Source organism: Centroberyx affinis, unplaced genomic scaffold (genome assembly GCF_046629955.1).
Source record: "Centroberyx affinis isolate AG114_WGS23_722 - 3 ecotype Tasmania unplaced genomic scaffold, CSIRO-AGI_Caff_v1 ptg006056l_1, whole genome shotgun sequence".
In the NCBI taxonomy this organism is placed as follows: Eukaryota; Metazoa; Chordata; class Actinopteri; order Beryciformes; family Berycidae; genus Centroberyx; species Centroberyx affinis.
Window position 1 is genome coordinate 40,727 of NW_027283076.1, and position 21,641 is coordinate 62,367.

The following is a 21,641-nucleotide window of genomic DNA, read 5'->3' on the forward strand; positions in this document are numbered from 1 at the left end:
GTCATAAAATGTCCTAAATCAGTCAAAAATATAATAAAACCTGCTCAACCATGTAATAACATCACACTATTACATTATCCGGTGATTACTTCATAAGGGGTGTAAAATGGAATAATTATATTGAATAATAATGTAATAACTTATCAAATAAGAAAATCCTTTATGAAGTAAAAATCACCTGTGTAGTGTAATAATGTGATTTAATGTAATTACACAGGTTTTATTACTCTTTCAACCCATGTAGAGGGACATTGTTTGACATTTTGACAAGTTATTACATTATCCAGCAGCAGTTACATTATCAGTTGCTACAGGTAATGTAACTGGAAGGTTGCCGGTTTCGATCCCTGGACGAGCAGGAAAAATCTAGGGGGGGGAGTGAATGAGACGCATCCCTACCTCCCATAACAACTACTGTTGACGTGCCCTTGAGCAAGGCACTTAACCCTCAACTCCTCCAGTGTGTGTAACTGTGAATGCGAAGCTATAAAACTTTAAAAACGTCTTCAGAGCTGCACTACACAACTTTCACAGTGCAGATCTTTGCTCACATTCCCCTTGTTAGCAGTATACTTTAGAGATGAAACGCGTGTGGAAACCATGACATTACCTGTTGCCATTCACCATGTTAAAGTGCCCGATGATGACAGGTATTACCCACCGTTTGACCCAGAACTTTATCCAGCCCAAAACCATTGTAGATGGGCACACGCTGTGAAGTAATAAGCTGTGGTAATCCCTGGCTTTGTTTGTAGAAGCTAAAAATACATGCCTACTTCCTCCTCCTCTTCCTCTTCAAACGTTCCTCTACACAACTGTTTTGCTTACTATACATAAATGAGCTGCCATCCCACCTAGAAGTTTGTATGTGTTGGTCTCAGATACTTTTAATGTTGTAAACGTCGTTTCTATCCTTTAGCGTTAAAGTAACACTTTTGATAGTTTTGAAATCAGGTCTATGACAGGACCACAGAACTTGAATGGATAGAAAGGACACCCTAGCAACCACCTAGGAACACCTTAGTAAACACCTACAAACTCCCTAGCAACCACCTAGAAACTCCCTAGCAACCACCTAGAAACACCCTAGAAACCTCTAGCAACCATTTAAATGTTAGGTTTTTCTTATACTTCCTTTGGTAAGTCTAACATGGCTTCCATATAATTTTTATAATGTTGTCATGTAATTGAACATTGTCTCAGGTATTAGAATGCTCGTCACAGCTGCCACTAGAATGTTCATACAAGTGATGCCGTTGCCATGGTAACACACCATCTGCCTGAGCCTCATGCACCAAGTCAACACTGATTTCTTACATTAACATTATCAGACATTCTATGGCAGCCAAAAGTGAACCAGCGAAATGACCATGTGTAGGTTTGAATGGGAATGACAGTTCTATCAATTCAAATTCTATGTGTTTGAGTAAACAAACAAACACTTTCCAATCAACACTTGTCAACTCCAAATAAATGTCACTGTAAAAATCAACACTTCTTAACACTGGAAAATTTGCTGTGTTTCACTTGACTTGCCAAGAAAACACTGTGAGGGAAGCGCTGGTCCACAGTAACTGTATTTGAATCATTTGTCACTGATGCCAAACATTCAACAAATGGACTCATTCACAGAAATGTGAGGGTCTCTGTAGCTGAAGTGCTACAGTGTGAGTGGAAGGATGCTGGTTTCTGGTCTGTAGTGAAGCGGCAGCATGTGAACTGGCGCCCCACAGTGGTGAGAACCAGTCAGGACACACTGCTGCTGCAGAGGTTTAACTGAACCTACTACTGCAATGCAGACAGACAGACAGACAGATTTGTTCGAGTGTGTGAGGTGTGTGTTTTAGAGAGGATAAGAAAGAGAGAGTCAGAGGGAAAGGGGGAGGTCATAAATGTGACCTGTTTTATATAAGTCTTTCTCCCTCTTCTGTCATCGAATTGGCTCGTTTTTGGGGAGCATTTTTGTTTTTCATTAAATGGATCATGAGACTGTTTGCAGCCTATCAGAGTTTCCCTGAACCACTCTGTGTTTCTGTGTTTGTTTGTCGACACAGAAAGCGTGGCGGGCAGCCGAGGATGTCAGTGACGCAGCACCGAGAGAGCGAGCCCTGAAGAGCGTCAGTTTCCAGGAGTCAGTCAGCGTCATCACTGACAGGCCTGCAACCATGGAGCTGGAGAGCCAGCAGATCCAACATGGCCCCCTCAGCAGCCCCGGTGACAGAGCTCACAATGCAGTTGGTGTGAGAGTAGAGGCCTCTGACAGCGAGGTGGTTCAGGTGAGCAGGATCTCTGACACTGACACCAAAAACTCATTGCATTGCTCCTGTCTCGGCCATTATTTGCCTCGGCCTTGTCAGAGTCTCGGGCTCTGATCTTGAATTTATTGATTTCCTGTCACTTTTCTTTTTTTTTTAAAATGATCTGTGTTCCACCACCAAATGCCTGCATCATTGCATATTACAAAAGCATGAACAGGTGGGTGTTTTCACCTACAGCTGGTTCAGTTTGATTAGCAGCATTCCTCAGAAGCTGTATGTGGGTCAATGACACGATGTGCATTGTTTGTGTCCAAATCCAAAGAAACAAATATAATATGTCAAATTATTTCCCGATATCTGCTTCATGTCAAACCGCTCTCATTTTATTGAAATGCAAGTTATATATTGGATAAATCACAGAATACATTCTTGTGGACTTCAAAATGCATTTTAAATCCATTTTGGTCAATTTTTTTTTCTCTCTTTTGAAAACCTTATTTGTCATTGGCCCATATACACCACATTGGATATATGGATATTCAAAATGAAAATAAATATATGCTGTTTTTTGGGTATCATATAGCAATTTTAAAAGATTTGCGCACTATTCTTATATTACTACTTGAAAAAGAGTGGACTCATTCTGGTGGTCTTGATTTTGGTGTTAACTGCCTTTTAGGCTTGGTTTGGTCTTGGTTTTGATAAGGCCTGGTCTTGGTCTTATCTTTGTCTCAATTTTCGGTAGTCTTCTTGACTACAACATTGGGATTAGTTTGCCCTGCTCAGCCCTGACAAGGAGACCAATAATCAATGAGGTACACCTTATTGATTAATCAGAGTCAAGAATGCAATCATAAAAGAGAGCTAGAAAACTCAAAAACTCAAAGTGCTTCTGGATGAAGCCACATTTGCATGGAACTTGTATGGGTTAGTCTATTTTCAGTTAAATGTATTTAATTTGTTTGATATTGATTTTCTTTCAATTTGAGGAAATCTCAAGATACACTAAGCTAACTGGAGCCTTCAGTGGGGTGAAAGCAGTAACTCAAATCAGCAGGTCAACTTCACTTTACCCAATACTACGATACTGGGAGGAGCTTGAGGAGTATTATAACAAAGTAGCTGTAAGTTGCAATGATCTAACGATCTATTTTCTGTGTGTGTCCCCAGGAGATCCGCTACCTGGACCAGGTGTTAGACGCCGCCTCGGATACGCCCACCAACGGAAACTCCTCCCCTTCAGAACACAACAAACCAATCAGCATCGACGGAACCTCCCCTTCCGTCCGTGTGTCAGCCTTCCCTCCTGTCAGTCACTCGTCAATCACTGTGGAGGGGCAGAGACAAACCACGTTCCTCTACCAGGAAGAGACCGCCGTGAGAACCAATGGGCACGCGGAGGAAGAGGAGTCAGGTCAGGGAGGCAGGGCGAGGTTTGAGCTGAGAGCGTTTCAGGAGGAGAGAAGACCGGCCAAACTGTTTTCCCCTGGGGAGGAGCAGGAGGTCAGAGTGAGGAGGAGACGGCCCTCCGAGGAGGTAAAGGCTGTCACACACTGTCTGAGTAATGAAGAAGCAGATTCAGTGTTCAGACAACCACAGTAGCAAACACTTCACCATGCTACTGTGTTTGTGCTGATTTGATCTAAGTGATTGCTATCTGTAACACCATTTTTATCATGAAGTGATAAAAATATATGATCAGATGCCTACACGTGTCTGGGGGAAAAAAGCATGGGAAAAAAATCGTTTGGAAGTTTGGAAAATGCACAAAAATGTTTACTGTCCTGATACACATATGACTACACATTTTCTGTTGTTTTGGACTGCTGCCATCTTACATAATCTGATATTTGTTGCTGTGAATAATAACCTTCATCTATAAAGTTATATGGCAGAGTTAATCATACTGAGCACCAACCAAAAGCTTCAAATCAAATCAGTAGAAATTACGGTCTGGAGAAAGTATGGGATTTTTTTTTTTTTTGATAATATTTTTATTGGGATTTTCCATAATACAGTGCAGAAAACAAGAGACACATATCAGAAAACAAAAACAAACAAAGTAGAAACGAAGGACAAAAAAAGAAAATAATGAATTACACTGCTGCATCACTAGCACAACACGTCTTAGCACAAGTACTCAATGAAAGAGGTGGACGGCACACTATGGATTTTGTTGCTGGTCAGGTTCAGTGTCATATTGAGCAAGGTGATCCAGAAATGTCTGCCATATATCAGAAAATCTGTTAAGACTGTCCATCATGCCATATCGAACTTTCTCCATATGTAATATACCAAGGAGCTCAGTTAACCGGGTCTTAAACTGAGGCACAGTATCTGACTTCGAAAGTATGGGATTTTGAAATTTACATTGTCGTAAACGTGAGGAACACAAGCACATGACCAGCTGCTGAGACAAAAGGCCAAAAGTTCAGTTGTGGTCAGCTTTCCCTCAGAGATAAGGAAACAATGCTGACCCGTGGAAACTTAAAATCAGCCAACTGTACATTTTATGTAAAAAAAAAAATACAACACACCCTAAACCCGACCCTTCAAACGTAGTTGATGCGATTGCTCACATGGTAACTGACCTCACTTTACCTCACAAGCATCTCCACTGGAGCAGTTGGGTACTAAATGCCTTGCTCAAGGGCATCCCAACAGTGACTATGTTTACCTGGACAGCAATAATCCAATATTAACCCATGAAGACAATAATCTCAGTAGGTTATTGCCATGTAAACAGCATTTTCTGATTAATGTCATAGTTGGAGTATTCTGATTTTAGCTGCATATTGAAGGGCATTTTAGACTGTAAACACCTTAATACAACTACAGTATGACTCTCTATCCGAGTATTTGTGGCTTTTTACAACACAAGTGGCGATCCAACTGCTTGATGCCGCTCGCTCTGCCTTCCAGTGGTTGGAACTTGTTTACAGAGGAAAAAGATGAGTCACAGGAGAAAAAAGAAGTGCCAACATTTTGGGTGTGAGGCTGAAACTGTCACCATCGAAACTTTCAATAAAGGCTTAAACTGTCCGTGTCTCCAGTGATTCTCCTTTGTCCTGTTGATTGGACAGGACAAAGCATAGCATGTAGCTGTAGCATGTAATTCTATAAACAACCCATATAAGCAACGTAATCAGAATATTGTGACACTTAGAATAAGGCCGAAGGTCAGCCATGATCTTCATGGACAATTCAGAATTTTACCTGGCAACCTTCCAGTCATAAACCCACATATTCAGCCTTAAGTTTTCTGCTGCGTAAGAAGATGTTCAATGTTAAATGTTTTTTTATGGCATATATTGGCATATGACATATTCAGAGTGTTTTGTTTGTCTCCTCTCCTCTCCTCTCCTCTCCTCTCCTCTTCCCTCCTTTCTTCTTTCCTCATCCTTCCTTGTTTGTTTCCCCTCAGGTTCAGGAGTTGGAGCGTGAGCGTCAGGAGCTGATCAAAGGCCAGGCAGTGAAGAAAAACCCTGGGATCGCTCAGCGTTGGTGGAATCCCCCTCAGGAGGTAGCTGCACTATTGATTTTCTATTGTTTTCTATTTTTCCTGCTCTCTACTATTCCTTTGTATATGAATTGTGTATTAAGTTTTGAATAATTGAATAGTTAGTTGGTTGGATGGATGGTTGACTGACTGACTGACTGACTGACTGACTGACTGGTTGGTTGGTTGTTTGATTGACTGATTGATTGATTGATTGATTGATTGACTGATTGACTGATTGATTGATTGATTGATTGATTGAATGAAGGTTCCTTTGGAAGAGCAGCTGGAGCCAGATCAGCTTGAGTCTCACAGGAAATACCAGGAGAGGAAACAACAGAGACAGAATCATGCTTACACATACACACAGGTAACAGACGCACACACACAGTCACACACACATACGCACACACAGGCACCATACCATTTTGAGGCAATGTAGGTGAGCAGTTTTATTACCAACAATGATGAACTGTATTTGTAATTATACTTTTTCTCACAACTTGCTATGCTATTATTGATTTTATCCTGTTTAGCAAAACCTACCATCACTGAGAGAAATACTGTCCATCTGCCTTACCTCCAACTATGGCTCAAGTCATGTAGACTTGCCTGCAGCGTTGGGTGGTAAAAAAGTGGCAGTAAAGTAACCTTTACTCAGTAATAAGCAGCGTGTCAAATTTCCATTTCAGTTTGATTGATAATCAGTTTGAGCTTGAGGTTTCAGTTTGAGTTTTTCAGGTGACATAACACACCCGCTGCCATATTGGAGGTCCTCAGCTCTTTGACAACAGTGGCTGTGAACAGCTGATTGTGTTTGTAAACACACAACTTGTCCGTCTTAACAGAATCTAATAGACATGTTTAATTTCTGTGCTGTTTCTGACTGGGAACTGATCATTTCACCACTGATACATCTAATCGAATTTGTGTTTAGAGGACGTCAGCCTGCTAGTTAACCATAGTATCTGGCCCATCACTGTCTTGTTGTTAACACATCTGATTAGCACACACATTAGCCAGCCACAATCATTAGGTTGTAGAGAAAAAATCAGTTCATAGTTTTATAATAGTATCAATCAGCAATACATCTGTACATGAAATATTACGAAAATATTCAAAAACACATTGCATGGTGGTGGAGGAAAAAACTGTAGGTGGATAAACTAATTGCAGTTTCACCATTTGTAATTCTGCATCGATACACAAATTTTAAAAATATAATTCATCCAATTTTCTGGAATTTCAATATTTAATTTTTGCTGGCAAAGATACTTGTTTATGAAATTTCATTTTAGCTCTTTTGCTTGTGTGAGTTAGACACATTAATGATTAGATGAGTTGTAACAGGTGGAAGCTTGATGTCCTGTTAGCAAAAGCCTGCTGTACTGCATTGTTAGTAGCAGCGCAGAAGCTAAGAAATGTGTGATTTAGGAAGTTCCCCTTATTTTAAAAGCAAATGTGTGGGACTGATTTAGGCTTTAAATCAGTGGTTCAGTGAAGAGAGAACATGACAAGGGCCACAAGGTAGCCTATCTCGCAGGGGCCCTAATATTTGTTGTGTCGTAGCTCCATGAGTAGACCAAAACTCTAATGCTGCAGGGTTACGGTTTCCTTTTCTACTTTGACTAGCCATGCTAAAAATGTATGCTCATGGTAATTAAGTCGCTTTGGATAAAAGTGGCCACTAAATGGCAACAAAAGTGTGCCATATAAAACGTCTAGTATTTTGAGGAATACTATGAACACTTCTTTATTCAATTTACGGTTTCCTTACCGGAACATCCTCACGTTCCACCGCAAATGGTCTCCTTCAGACGAAACCTCCGGTCCCTCACACCGGCTCAGCTCTCCAATGAGGTCTCGGCTACCATGCCTCCTCATAATGAATTCTCCTCACTCCATGTCAATGAGGCTACAGACACACTCTAGCCACCTCTCTAAACAATCTCTGCCCTCTCTCATCAAAACCTGCTCGTAACACCCCCCCTGTCCATGGCTCACCGGTGTCATCAGAGAGCAACGGGGGCTCAGAGCAGCCGAGAGAAAATAGCGCAAATCCAGAGATCCCACTGACCTCAGTGACTATCAGACTCTCCTATCAGCATTCTCCTCCCATCTAAAAAGTGCCAAGACCACTTATTATCAGGAGAAAATCAGCAGTGCCAAAGACGCTCGGAAATTATTTTCTGCTTTTAACTCACTCCTCAACCCTCCACCACCTCCACCCTCAACTTTGCTCACTGCTGACCTCTTCGCATCCTTCTTTACTGATAAGGTTTCATCAGTAATCAGTTCACTGAGTCTGACCAACTCAGTATGCTGCCGCCAGCTAACAGGGCCTCACTCCTCTCATTTTCCCATCTCACCGAGGAGCAAATATCCAAACTTCTGCTTGACTCTCGTCTCGTCCCACTACCTGTCCATTGGACCCCATACCCTCCAAACTCCTGCAGGCCATTTCGCCCACACTTATCCCTGCAGTCACGCACATCATCAACTCCTCACTTACAATGGGTATGTTCCCCACTGCTTTTAAGCAAGCCCGGGTTACCCCGCTGCTAAAGAAACCTACACTCAACTCATCTCAGGCTGAAAATTACAGGCCAGTTTCACTCCTCACCTTCCTTTCCAAGACACTTGAGCGCACAGTCTTTAATCAAGTCTCTGAATTCCTTTCTGAGAACAACCTGTATGATCCTAACCAGTCTGGCTTCAAACGCGGACACTCTACCGAGACTCTACCGGTCAGTCCTCTGTTCTAATGTTGCTTGACCTATCGGCTGCCTTTGACACGGTTAACCACCAAATCCTTCTCTCCACACTCGCTGAGCTTGGCTTCTCGGGATCTGCTCTCTGCTGGTTTGAGTCCTACCTCTCAGGGAGATCCTTTAGAGTGTCTTGGAGAGGGGAAATGTCTAAATCCCACTGCTTGTCCACAGGGGAACCTCAAGGGTCAGTGCTTGGACCCCTTCTCTTTTCAATATACACCACCTCACTTGGTGCAGTCATCCGCTCACATGGCTTCTCATACCATTCATATGCTGACGATACCCAGCTCCTCCTATCGTTCCCGCCAGACGACCCCAGAGTCTCAGCACGGATATCGTCATGCCTCGCAGATATCTCGGCATGGATGAAGGAACGCCACCTTCAGCTTAACCTGTCAAAGACTGAGCTCTTTGTCATTCCAGCCAGTCCCTCTGTACAACAACAGATCAGTATCCAGCTCGAATCAGCTCAGCTCATTCCCACAAAGTCTGCCAGAAACTTGAGTTTCATGATTGATGACCAACTAACCTTTAAGGAGCATGTAGCTTCTGTTGCTAGGTCATGCCAATTTGTCCTGTACAACATCAGGAAGATCAGACCCTACCTGTCTGAACATGAAGCACAACTCCTAGTACAGGCGTTTGTAATATCACGCCTTGACTACTGCAACTCCTACTGGCAGGGCTCCCGGCATGTACGCTCAAACCTCTGCAGATGATCCAGAACGCGGCGGCGCGTCTGGTCTTCAACCAGCCCAAAAGAGCACATGTCACTCCGCTGTTCATATCCCTCCACTGGCTCCCAGGTGCTGCCTGCATCAAGTTCAAGTCCTTGATGCTCGCCTACAAAGCAGCAACCAAAACGGGACCGACCTACCTGAACTCCCTCATTCAGGTCTACGCTCCCTCCCGCCCACTACGCTCTGCCGAGGAGCGGCGCCTGGTGCTGCCACCACAACAAGGCCCTAAGTCTCTAGCCAGACTCTTCTCTTCTGTGGTTCCTCGGTGGTGGAACGAGTTACCAAACTCCATTCGATCCACAGAGTCCCTCTCAATCTTTAAGAAAAGGCTAAAGACCCAGCTCTTTAGTTAACACCTTCTCACCTGTTGGACTGTGTGATAAAAAAAACCCCTCTTTACCTGCCTCTATGCACTCTATGCATTGCCTCGTAGCACTGCCTCGTAGCACCTATGTCCTGTTGGACCAGAACTTAGCTTTATGGCACTTACTCTCGTTCTCTTGCTTGTGTTGTATTAAAATCTCATATGTACGTCGCTTTGGATAAAAGCATCTGCCAAATGGGAAATTGTAAATTGTAAATTGAGCACTTTGATGGACAGTTGGCAAGAGGTACAATCATTTGTTTACATGGGGTAGAGGAGGGGAGTACACATATCCCTGTAGTGCACCCATATTCATAGCAAAGCAGTGTGACCAGTGGTGTCCAGGTGCACAAATTTCCTTCAATCTGTCAGGACATCCGATATCCACCCATAGATTGAGGGTACAACGATCACCTGCAACAGTTTGCCATGGAGAACTTATGGAATAACATTAGACTGACCCATAGATGTTGAATGTGTTTTTGTCTTTTCTACCCCATCCTCAATTCTCTCCCCTCTCTTCTCCTCTCCTCTCCCCACCTTCTCCTTTCTCTTCTGTCCTCTCATCCCTCATTGCAGCCCCAGGTGTCAGGTCCTCCCACAGTGGTGACCTTTGACCCAGAGCTGACCAGGAAGGAGGACATTGTGGAGGAGCAGATCGACTTCTCATCTGCCAGGAAGCAGTTCCTGCAGGGGGGACAGACCAAGAGAGATGTGGCTCCTCAGATATACTCTGCCAAGCCCTTCTCCAGATCCGTAACCAGGGGCAACCAAGGGACTGGTGACATTTTTGCAGAAACTGGCGAGGGTCACGTGACCTGGTCTGACGACGGGACAGAAGAATTCACATGTGCACGCGCTGTAATGACGATCCTGCGTGATGAGGAGGAGGGGAAGAGCAAGTCGCATCCATCCTTTCACCCAGAAGAGTCTGACTCAGGATTGGACGACTTATCTGTCCGTTCTCAGGACACTACCATATTTAGCTTGGATTATGTTTCCGACAGCGGGGCTTCGCTACCGCCTACCCCACTGCCCCTTACTCCAGTGTCTCCCCCCACCCCCCAGCCCACCACGCCGGTCAATGGACAGACCAGTGGCAGTCCAACAGAAGAGGAGCTGGAGTACCACGCAGGCATACTTGTCCAAAATGCCATCCAGAATGCCCTGGCAGCTCAGAATGGAGAGGACTGGCAGCCATCTCTCCCTGACCTGACTTCTTCTCCATCCTCTGCTTCTCAGCCTCTGCCAAGCTCCGCCCAGCTCTCACCTCTGTCAAGCAGTCCAGCGCCAGTTTCTTCCTCCCCTGTGTCTTCTGGCCCAGCCCCAGCTCTCTCATCTCCTGTGTCTTCCAGCCCTACTCCATCCAACCCATCCCCTCAGCCAGACAGACAGGCACAGGTAGCAGTCACTTTCCAAGAGAAGCCCTCAGACTCACCGCAGCCCCAGCAGCAGCAACAATCTTCCAGTCCGACACAGCAACCCCAGCTCCAGACCCCCTCCCCACCCCACTCTCAGCCCATCTCCCCACCACAGAGACCCAGAGAGGGAGGCCCCAGGATCAAGATCCAGTCCTCTTACGCCAGAGCACTCGCTGCCTCAACCCCAGCTCCAGCTCCAACTCAAGCTCCTGCCCCAGCAGCCCCTGTCACCAGGCCAACCCCAGTCTACCGTCCTCCCTCTCCCCCAAGTCCAGAGCGACCCGAGTTCAGCTACTTCAGTAAATACTCAGAGGCGGCTGAGCTGCGCAGCACAGCAACAACACGAGGCCCCGAGACAGAGGCAGCCAGTGGCCCGTTCCGCCTGCGCTCCAAGAAGCAGCGAACTTTGTCCATGATTGAGGAGGAGATCCGAGCAGCACAGCAGAGGGAGGAAGAGCTGAAGATACAGAGGGAGACACAACCTGTTGTCATAGTCCGCCCTAGCAGCAGTCATGGCCCAGTGAGGACAGGGATGAGGCCAACAACCATATCCCCGGCAGATAAGATGAAGAGCAACAGCCTGCCAGCTAGACTCACCCTGACAGCTAGGACAGCACCAGGTTAGTTATTACTCTAACGCTTTACCCCAGCGCAGTAGAATGACAATTACTCTACCACAGAACTTGAATGGATAGAAAGGACACTTCCTAGTACAATGTAATGTAAGCTTTGATTAGTACAGCTAACATTGGTACAATAGAAATGTAATAATGCTGTGATGGAAATGAGCATTGTGTCATATGCATGATGATACATGAAACTTAGGACGACTAAGTTTCCTGCCACCGGCATGTTCAGCCAATCATGTAGTTTCCATATAAATTCAGCAGCTTTCAGAGTCCCATGCACACAACCAATGCTCATCTCCATGAAAACAGTATCAATTTCTCAGTATCAAACATCATTCATATTTTATGGCAATAATCTTAAGTGTACTAGCCAGTTTATAATTTTTTTAATATATTGGGAGTTTCCATTCTGCCCATTCTAGTTCTTTGGGCTCTACTTTAACACTAAGTTCCTGCTCTGACATCTAATGTCAGACTTGATTGACCCTGACTGACACAACAGCTAACTGGCTAGTGTTTCTACCAGTCAATCTTATTAATTGGTGCCATTTGCCAGGAACATTATGTTGGGTATAGGGTGCCCTCCAATGGACTCCAGCTGGGTTCAGGCTAGACCTGCACATTTAACTGTATCTTTTATGTAAATTAACGTAGCAGTAGTTACAACAGTTATCAATAAGTGAACATCTAACTACAGAAAAAAAACTGTTGATGTGTCAATCACATTTCACTATTTTAAAACTACTACTACTCATTTTGATATCAAATCCACTTTTGAAATATGATCAAGAGACACAGAAGAGATTATTTTATTGAACAGATCAATTTGTTGCTGTTAGGAAACCCCTCTTGTTGGTCTTAACTCATTAATTTTTCTACAAGACCTTCAAGACATACAAAGGCAAATTTATTGCTAAGTTAGCAAGCAAAACAGTAACCGTTGACACATACATATGGCTAGATAAAATGGCAATTGAAATGGTGGGTATTCACCAAACTCCCAATACATAGTGCGACCTCAGAAAGAAAAGGTCCGGAGTGCTCGGAAGTTCAAACAGGCGTGATGAAGGTGCTCTTTGGTAGGGAACATAAAAATTCAAAAAAGAAGACAGGTCCAAGGCACTCTTCTGGCAAAAAGTTTAAAAGCCTTTCAGATGGCTATTTCATGGTGAATTTTTTAAAAACATAGACAAAGCTTGTGCATGTTAAAATAGAACTGGGTTACAGCCCACGCGTAGAGGCACAAACAGCCTTCTTCAGGGTGTGACCTGTCTCCCCAAATCTACACCTACGCATTTTACAGTCTGTTGACAGCAAGACAGTCAACTATGTCAAGGAGTAACAATGTTACTGGTTATGGACTTGAAATATCATGGCATTTTGAGAGACAGGGAAAATCTGTATTTTCCTACATGCTTAACATATGTAATGCATTAGATATTGGTTTTCAGCTGTTTTTCTCCACAGCAGGTCCAACTGTTGGAGCAACTAGACTGTCAAACCCTTTAAAACTTTACTGCAATTACTACTTTATCCACACTGCAATTATGGAGTGTGCTTTTAAAGGATCACAAGAAAAAATGTGACAAAAAAAAGACTTTTTCTAGTGTTGCAGCAACTTGTGACATAGTTTCAGTGTTTTTCAGTTCCCTCTGTCCTACAACTCAGTGTTTTGTCATACTTCATGTTAGCTTTCACAAGTCTGTGTCTTGGTTGGTGCTTACATAGGAAACCTGGTACAAGCTTGTATAGGTGTGAAACTTAAAGTGTGATGTGGTAGTACTTACATGTACAGTTAGTTTTCTTTGGTCCGAACCGCAGTGGAAAGTTTGCTGTGATGCATTTTTGTATTTGGGGCCTTCAGGTTCACACTGCCTGATTACAAGTGAGCCAGAGTTTGGAGAAACATACTTGTTAATTGGACAGAGTTTTGGTAACCTGTCATCCTGCCAGGTTAGAGATTTTGATTCCAGTTCCTGTAAGTTTAGCTCAGCATGATGGACTTGTCTTCTTCTCTGGTGTTCATACCAGTTAAGAAAACATGAAGCTGAATATGATGTGAATGAATGATGAATATGATAGCTGAATATGTATAAGTCCAGACTTAAAATAAACCTCTTAAATAAACCTCTTAAATAAACCTCTCCAAACATATTTGGTGTCTAACTCTGTGTGTTTTTGTGTGGTCTGCAGGAAAGATAGAGAAGGTCCGACCTGCACCGCCCGTCTCCCCCTCGCCCTCAGAAGGAGCGCTGTCCGACGCCGGCAGCGAGGACTCCAGCGGGTCGCGAACCAAAAACTTCATGCAGACGCTGATGGAAGACTATGAGACACACAAGGTGAAGAGGAGGGAGAAAATGGAGGACAACAGTGTAAGTATTTGAGCATGGAGGAGCGAGGAAAGTAGAGAGTCAGAGTGAGAGAAAGAGGAAGCGAAAGAGGCTGAGAGAGAGAGTGACTGATTTTTAATATGTGTACTATTTGTCTGCACAACAACAAATAGAACGTAATTTCATAGCTGTCAGTCTCGGAAAAACTGCGAAAACAAAACACAACAAACCCTTTCTATGGCTATCAAAGTCAGTATTTTTCACTTTTTTATTCATGGTGATTTGGTAATTTCAGTACAATCGAATGCTTTCATCTCTGGCCTGCTGGTATGAGTAAATACTGTACAGCACCAGAGGGACTTTCCCAGCCAAAACCAGGAAATGAAACTGAAAGTAAATCACAGAGGCTGGGGATTTCTGTCTTGACTACATCTTTTTGCGTCATATTATCTGAAATATTGTCGCAAGTTGTAAGTTTGACGGTGCTCAGGACATATTGCCTCATTGTTTAGGGTTCGAAAGTCTCTCTTGAAAAGAGGTTTTGTATTTCGAGAGACTAAACTGGGGAAATAAAGGCATCACAAAAAAGAGTTATCTGCCACAAAATGGCTTACTAAATGCTTAAATGTAATAATGTAATATAATGTAATAGGTAATGTTTACGTAAATTATCAAATTTCTAGTAATAAATTAGATTTTCATATACATTTTAGATATTTAGCTGGCGCTCTTATCAAGAGCGATGAGTGAGCAGCCAAACAGGCGTGTTGGTGGAGACTTTGGCTGATACAGGGATCAAACCTGTGACCAAACACTGATGGGACAATTTCCAGACCACCCCGTCTGTATGATCTATTATAAAAATGTATGCTTTGGAGTTTTTTGCATTCTCATTAAAGTAAAAATATATACAAAACAAACTGGATGCCAGGAGAATGACGATGATCCACAGTTCAGTTCCTCTCTTCTCAGTTTGTAAATGCTACACTCAGTTTCACATTCACATTGAGGCAGAGACAGCGCTCCAGGGCAACATTACATTTTTTTAGTCTGTCTACCAGTAAGTAATCATACATCATTATAAAATAAGCTTAGCAAATAATTGTGACTATTGCATTCATACTTATCAAGCTTATTTCAAGATATTTAAGTTTAATTATCTTGAAGAGATCATTTTGCAGCGATGTTGTTGCTGATGTTGTTGTTATTGTTGATCCATGATGACATCACACGTGTTGACTATGTGTACTGTTGCCTCTCTCCTGCTGGTCGGTCAGTATGCCCGTTTGTTGCTGGCTAACGAGGTAACCACTGAGGTACCTGTCGCACCCCCCACACCTCCTGCAAACCCGTCTACCTGTCCAACCCGCTAACTGCCTCACTGACAGACCTGGGTCAGACTGATGCATCCCTGAACAGTTTATGGCTGATTTTATTCAAAAGCAGGATGAACAATAGGTTACACCCCCTTACGATTTTGTGGTTTTACAGATTAACACTTATCTGACATTTACCAAGTCCTAACAGTAGATAAATTCAAATTTATGTGACAGTTTTGTCTCAGAGAAAGATTTGTCAAAAGGAGCAAGTTTAAGATTTAGGTTATTGAATATAGATAGAGACAAAAGAGTGGAGTTGTCAAGTAGCAATCACTTCTTTCGCTCCTTTAACATGTTTAATGGTAAACATGGCTTTGACTGTATACCTAGTATTTCAAAGGTATGAAACTGGCCCAGATAAATATGTATATAAATCTGTATTTTTATTTTTTATGTGATTGTCCTGTATGAAATCCTAGACTGAAAAGTATTTACACACAGTATCTGATCCCAGGTCTGCTTGTGGTCTCACTGCTGTACTGTTCTGCTCTGTGGTTTTGGTACTGCATGTGCTTGTCCATGGATTTGGTGTGACTTTTGACCCCTAAAATGAGTGATTATCCACACACACACACACACACACACACACACACACACAATGTTATGCACTTGCCTGTTGTATATGAAATGTGTGCAGGACCGAAGAGCTTTGTTCTGAAATGAGATATCCACCACTTTAGATATCCACCACTTGAAAAAAAAATACTTAACTAAAACAAATTTAAAACAAACTTTTTTTTTCTTACCCAAAGTGGATATATAGACTCTCCGTTCCTCTTGTAAATACACAGTATAGGCTACATCACTGAAAACTGATGGAAGTAATATGATAGGGTCTTTTACTGTAAGAGAAAAAAAAAGTGAATATTTGGAAATATAACCAATTTGTGTTTCTACTGGTGGATGTTTGTGTCTTGATCATCAGCGACTGGAGGTCATAGTTAGGTAGCACCCACCTTTTTATTTACCATGACATTTATTATTATTTATTATCTTAATGTTGTCAGAATCATATAGTGTCCGTCCGTGAGCATCATTACAATCATCAGACATAAACAGCACACTTCTACCCACAATCCACCTCACCCCCACCCTCGCTTTGGTACCCTGGAAACCTGCGATACCGTTCCTTCCTGCTCGCAGACATCTGCCCTGTGTGTGTGTGAGTGTGTGAGTGTGTGTGTGTGTGTGTGAGTGTGTGCGCGCCTCAGCATGACTGAGTTTGAGTTTCTGGATGATTGGGGAGATGAAATGTGGAAGAATTCTGGTGTTCAGGCATGAAGCTATATTTCCCTGAAAATGGACAAAAAAAAAATATAGTTTTACTGTCAAATACTTCAGGTGCGCTTGATTTTGGTGTTTTATTGGGACAGCTATATCTTAAAGCCATTAGTTCTGAAACTTTACTGCAGGAAAGCTTAACGAAGCGCTCCCAAAGTGTTTGAGATGCAACGCATGCCATCTGAGTGTCACTGTGGTGTGTGTGTTTGTGATTGCGTTGCCTTTACATCCCCTGTGCTGGGGAACAGTGTGGGTTATATTGTCGTGTCAGCATATCTTCAAAGACCCCATGAAATGAAAAATAACTGTTTTTTTTTACCTTTTTGCTGACGTTGCTGGACTTAGTGTTCACCTATTCACCAATACAGGCCAAACAAATGACAAAAATGACAAAAAATGTTGATTTGTATAAATTTTATATCAAAATGACCAGAGCGTCTCTTTCTTAAACAGCACATTTCTCTTGACATTTCTCCTTCACAACCGAGTGCAGACTGCTGTCCGCCTACTTCCTCCACATCTCATTAATATTCAAATAAGCCCCTCCCACTGACGGTTGCCCCCCCCTTAACTTTTTGTTTCATTCAGAAATACGTGAATACACAGAAGTAAATCACGCTCTTCACGCCACTTCATGGGGTCTTTAAAGCTCATGTCAACTATTTGCTCTGAGTGTGACTGCTTCTTCTGGCTCCTGATTGGTTCTTGTGTTGTGATTGACAGGTTCTGGAGGCCACTCGCGTCACCAGGAGGAAGAGCAACATGGCGCTGAAGTGGGAGGCCGGTATCTACGCCAACGAGGAGGGAGAGGAAGAGGAGGAGGAAGAGGAGGAGGAGGAAGAAGAAGAGGAGGAGGAGGAGGAAGAGGAGGAGTAAACTGCCCCTCTCTGATACAGTTAGGGGCCAATGAGTTTTGGTGGAAAGGAGGAGGAGGAGGATGGAGAGACAGGAGAAAAGAGGCAAAGAGGAGGAGAGGGGAAGGCGAAGGAAACGGGACGGCCAGCAGTATTTATTTTACTAATAATTTAGTATTCTGATGATCACATGACCCACTGGCTCGACCAATGGGGCTCGTCCTGGAGATGCATCGGCTTGCGATCGGTTGACCAGAGGGTTGACGGCATGGCTGACAGTATGAAAGTGACTGAGAGACTTTTACAGTTTTAAACACTTGGAGAGTCACGTTGAGGTGAGTTTGGAGAAAAAAGAGTCAAAGTGCAGTAAATAATGTCGACGACGCAAGAGACGCTTTCTGAGGACATGAAAGAGACAATTCAGATACAATTAAATGTTTTTTGATGGTTTTTAGAGTGTTGGCGGGGAAACGTGTTTTTACAAGTTGGCAGACGCTGAAGGACTTAATGAATATTTCTATATTCTTAGGATTTCTTCTCACATTACAGTAATTTCACTATTAAAATAGGAGCTAAGGATTTTATGATGAGAGGCTTGTTGACACGGGTTTTGTTGTTGCACGCTTGATTGATGTTAAGCCTTTTCCTCCTTAGGCTGTGTTGAAGGCTTTTGATTGGCAGCAGGGAAATGATACAGAAGATAAACAGGTGTCTTGAGATTCAGAGCGATAGTCAGCTGTTAAATGATACGAAAAGAGAAAGGAAAAGAGACGGAGACCTGCATCGATCTACTCCCAAACGGGTCAAAATCATTTAAAAGACCCTAAGGATACATTTCAAATAGTTTTCTGTCACTTGCTGAAGTGGAAACAGTGATGTTTCTCCCAACAAAACGCCGGTCTGACATGTCAGCAAGGCCCAATCGAATACTCAGAGATAATGTAATCAGTTTCAGAGTCATTTTTACCTGGGTCCGTCTGATGATGATGATGATGATGGTGACGTCTGAGCAGAGACAATCAGCGGACCCATTGAGAAGCATCACTGACAGGGCAGTTGTTTTTTTTTAGATATGTATTATAAACAGGACCCGTGAGGCTGAATGCACTGTAACCAAGGCTCGGGTGTGTGACATGCGTATGACAATATGGTTTGAGCATCTGCAAGATTTCTCTTCTTAAGTGCCGAAGGAGGGTCAGCTTCCTCTTGAAACGTTAAATGTTAGCGGGGGAAATTTAGCAAAAACTGACTTCCGATCAGCAACATCCTTAATCTCTGCCTGAGGTTGTCTCGCTGTTGTTGGATGCATGACATGTACAGTATATTTTATCCTCTCCTATGCTATATTACCTAGAGAAAATAAGCAACGTGTATGACCACAGTAGATAGATAGCCTACCTATGATCACTACTCTTCAGTATTCTCAGTGACTTCACATCTATAAAGTGCAGTGTGTTCAGACGCTCGGGGGTTAACGGAGAGGGAAGCTAACTGCGGGTCATGTTTGCGTCACTTCGGTGTGTGTGTGTGTGTGTTAATTAAAGGCCGGGTCGGGGGGGGTTTTGTATTCTAAAAATCACTTATTTTACCTTTGCTGGCGACGTTGCTTTGTTGACTTGTGCTTTCTGATGTAAAAGCAGTTGTTCCATGTATTATACTGAGGTAGGACTGTGTATTTGATATATGAAGATGTATGATGAGACTCCAGTGGGGCGACTGCCGTGTATCTGCTATACCTTGCTAGCTGAGGATAAAGTTTGATGAAAAATGTTGAAAAAGCTTTTTTTTTTTTTTTTTAAAGTTGTTATACCAAAACAGAATGTTGTGATTTAGAATAGACCATGGGTCAGACGTATTCAAAGCTCTATCTAAGTCTATTTAAGAAATACTGATTGTAGTTTGCATGACATTATACTCCTTTCCTATTCGTTCACAACAATAACCCAGACTCCCACGCAACAAGTAGTGAAAACAATAACAAAACAATGTGCCAGGGCAAAGTGTGACATGGACTGTTCTCAGTAGAAAAGCCCGTTAAGAGGCTTTCTCCTTTTCCACAATCAAATGACACGATCAAGAACTATTTATGATACTGGAGGAGATTTCATTAGGTGGGCTTGTCAGTTTTATATTGATCTTTCTGCCTTGCCAAGTCCGCAGCACGACTCGATTTTCTGTTTTGTAAAACCTGAGCCAGACGATCCTGTGGATTGGTCAGGACCAGGGGAAGAGGGGAAGCCGAAAACAAGGCGGGGGTTAAGCGTCAAAATAGCAAAGAAATCGGAATGAAATCGAGGGAAAAAAAACTCTTGGAACCGACGGGACGGGAATGAAGATCGGAAATACACGGCAGCAGGTGATAAATCAAGTTTCAACGCGGCTGTAGATGATTTTGAACCACTTTAACCGAACAGTAGCAAAGTAGCGGTTCTGCTTTTCAGTCGTTGCTAGCTTAGTTTCACCAGTCTGAGTCTTTTGAGGTCGTCGGCATCAGGAAGTCGGCAGGACAGAGAGTTTCAGACAGACCGTCCCGTACACCAAAGGTCCCGGTTCTGACCCCAACAGCAGCCAATGCGTCCCGTTCAAGTGTCCTTCAGCAAGACACTGAACCCCCTGCCTCGCTCACTGTAACTCACTCTGAAGTATACATGCACAATTACATTTTCAGTATTGGATTGATCCCTCCACCCACCGCTCTGGTTTCATGTTGACGATGCCTTTTGCACAAAATGTAAAGAATCGTGGGATGCCTAGCAAACGCTTGACAGTAACTTCTTTCTCGTTTCTTGGGACGAGCCCGTCGTGACTCTCTGACTTTCTCTTGCCGAACTATCTGACTTGGCTGTCTTCTAAAATCTTCAAATTTTGCTTTTTGGCGGGGAACTCTTCCACTCACTACCACAAACCTAAGAAGTGAAAACCAACATGTTGTGCCTCCATGATGCGTCCATTCCCCCCCCCCCCCCCCCCCCCCCGAAGAAAAAACATACATCGGTTCCTTCCTGTTCCAGAGAATCTTTGTTGTTGTTTTTTGTTGTTTTTTTTATACACATTTAATAATATATAAACTGAAAAGTATTTAACGGACTTATGTCCCCTTTTATGAGACTGAGATGTTTTTTGCTGTGCAGTAGAAACGTGTAGAGAAGCGTGTCTTTGATACCACAAACACAGTAGAGGTACAGTGTTGCTAGGTGACGCTGACATGAGATTAAAACAGACACACGGACAGGAAGAAACAAACTGAAAGAGAGAGCCAATCAGAAGCTGAGACACGGGACGTTCGCTCGTACCGTGAGACGTGCGGTCCTCGCTGACAGTGAGGCTATAATTAAGAGATTTTTTTTTTTTTCAGACTTCGGAAACAAACGGTATGAAAAACAACTTGTTTCTTGAAAAAATAAAAAGACAAATAATCTATGTTGATGCACTTCCCTGTGACAGATAAGACACCGGAGGAAACATAGGATAAGGAAGGAGTTTTTTAGGACGAATAACAGAAATAGATTCTCTGTAACGGACAATAGATTTAAAGTGGCCTACTTTTCCGATGCCATATGTATGAGCATCTGTCTGAGCTGTATTCATGGTGTGTGTGTGTGTGTGTGTGTGTGTGTGTCTGTTGTGTGTCTGTGAAGAGAGACAGACAAATTTGAGTCAAAGCGAAAAAAGGCAACCGGCTTCTTCCTTAGTTTACTGTAGCCACGGCACTTCAATGTAATACTGTATTGCTCTACACACACACACACACACACACACACACTCATCGTTGTCATTGTTGCTTCAAAGTACAACAGTAAAATCTTTTTGGGTTCTCAATACTAAATATAATGCTTATGAAATGGTATCAAACATCATGCACACACCGAGGAGTTATAAATTGTGTGACTTATTATTATTATTATTATCATTATGCTTCTGTTGTTTGAATTCATGGTGCAGAGATGATTTTATTTATCATTTTAAATGCTGTGCGCTTGTTTCGCTGCACCTGCAGGAGCCTCGGTGGGGTGGAGCCACTGAGCTTCACTGTGGGACTGAGCACCGAAGCACAGACAGTACTTTGTTTTTTTGTTTTTTGTCTTTTTTTTTTTTTTGCGTGATAAAGCAATCCT

General features: G+C 42.9%; 1 protein-coding gene across 1 annotated transcript in view; it reads left to right on the forward strand.

Moving 5' to 3' along the window:
- The window catches only part of palm2akap2 (PALM2 and AKAP2 fusion), a 59,794-nt gene extending 39,308 nt beyond the window's left edge, over positions 1 to 20,486 (forward strand). The window contains exons 3-9 of the mRNA XM_071512057.1: positions 2,055 to 2,276; positions 3,429 to 3,794; positions 5,683 to 5,781; positions 6,026 to 6,127; positions 10,212 to 11,673; positions 13,876 to 14,054; positions 17,396 to 20,486. Coding sequence (XP_071368158.1) covers positions 2,055 to 2,276; positions 3,429 to 3,794; positions 5,683 to 5,781; positions 6,026 to 6,127; positions 10,212 to 11,673; positions 13,876 to 14,054; positions 17,396 to 17,548 — 2,583 coding nt within the window. The 3' untranslated portion in view covers positions 17,549 to 20,486. The remainder of the gene's footprint in view (positions 1 to 2,054; positions 2,277 to 3,428; positions 3,795 to 5,682; positions 5,782 to 6,025; positions 6,128 to 10,211; positions 11,674 to 13,875; positions 14,055 to 17,395) is intronic.
- Positions 20,487 to 21,641: the final 1,155 nt, after the last annotated feature.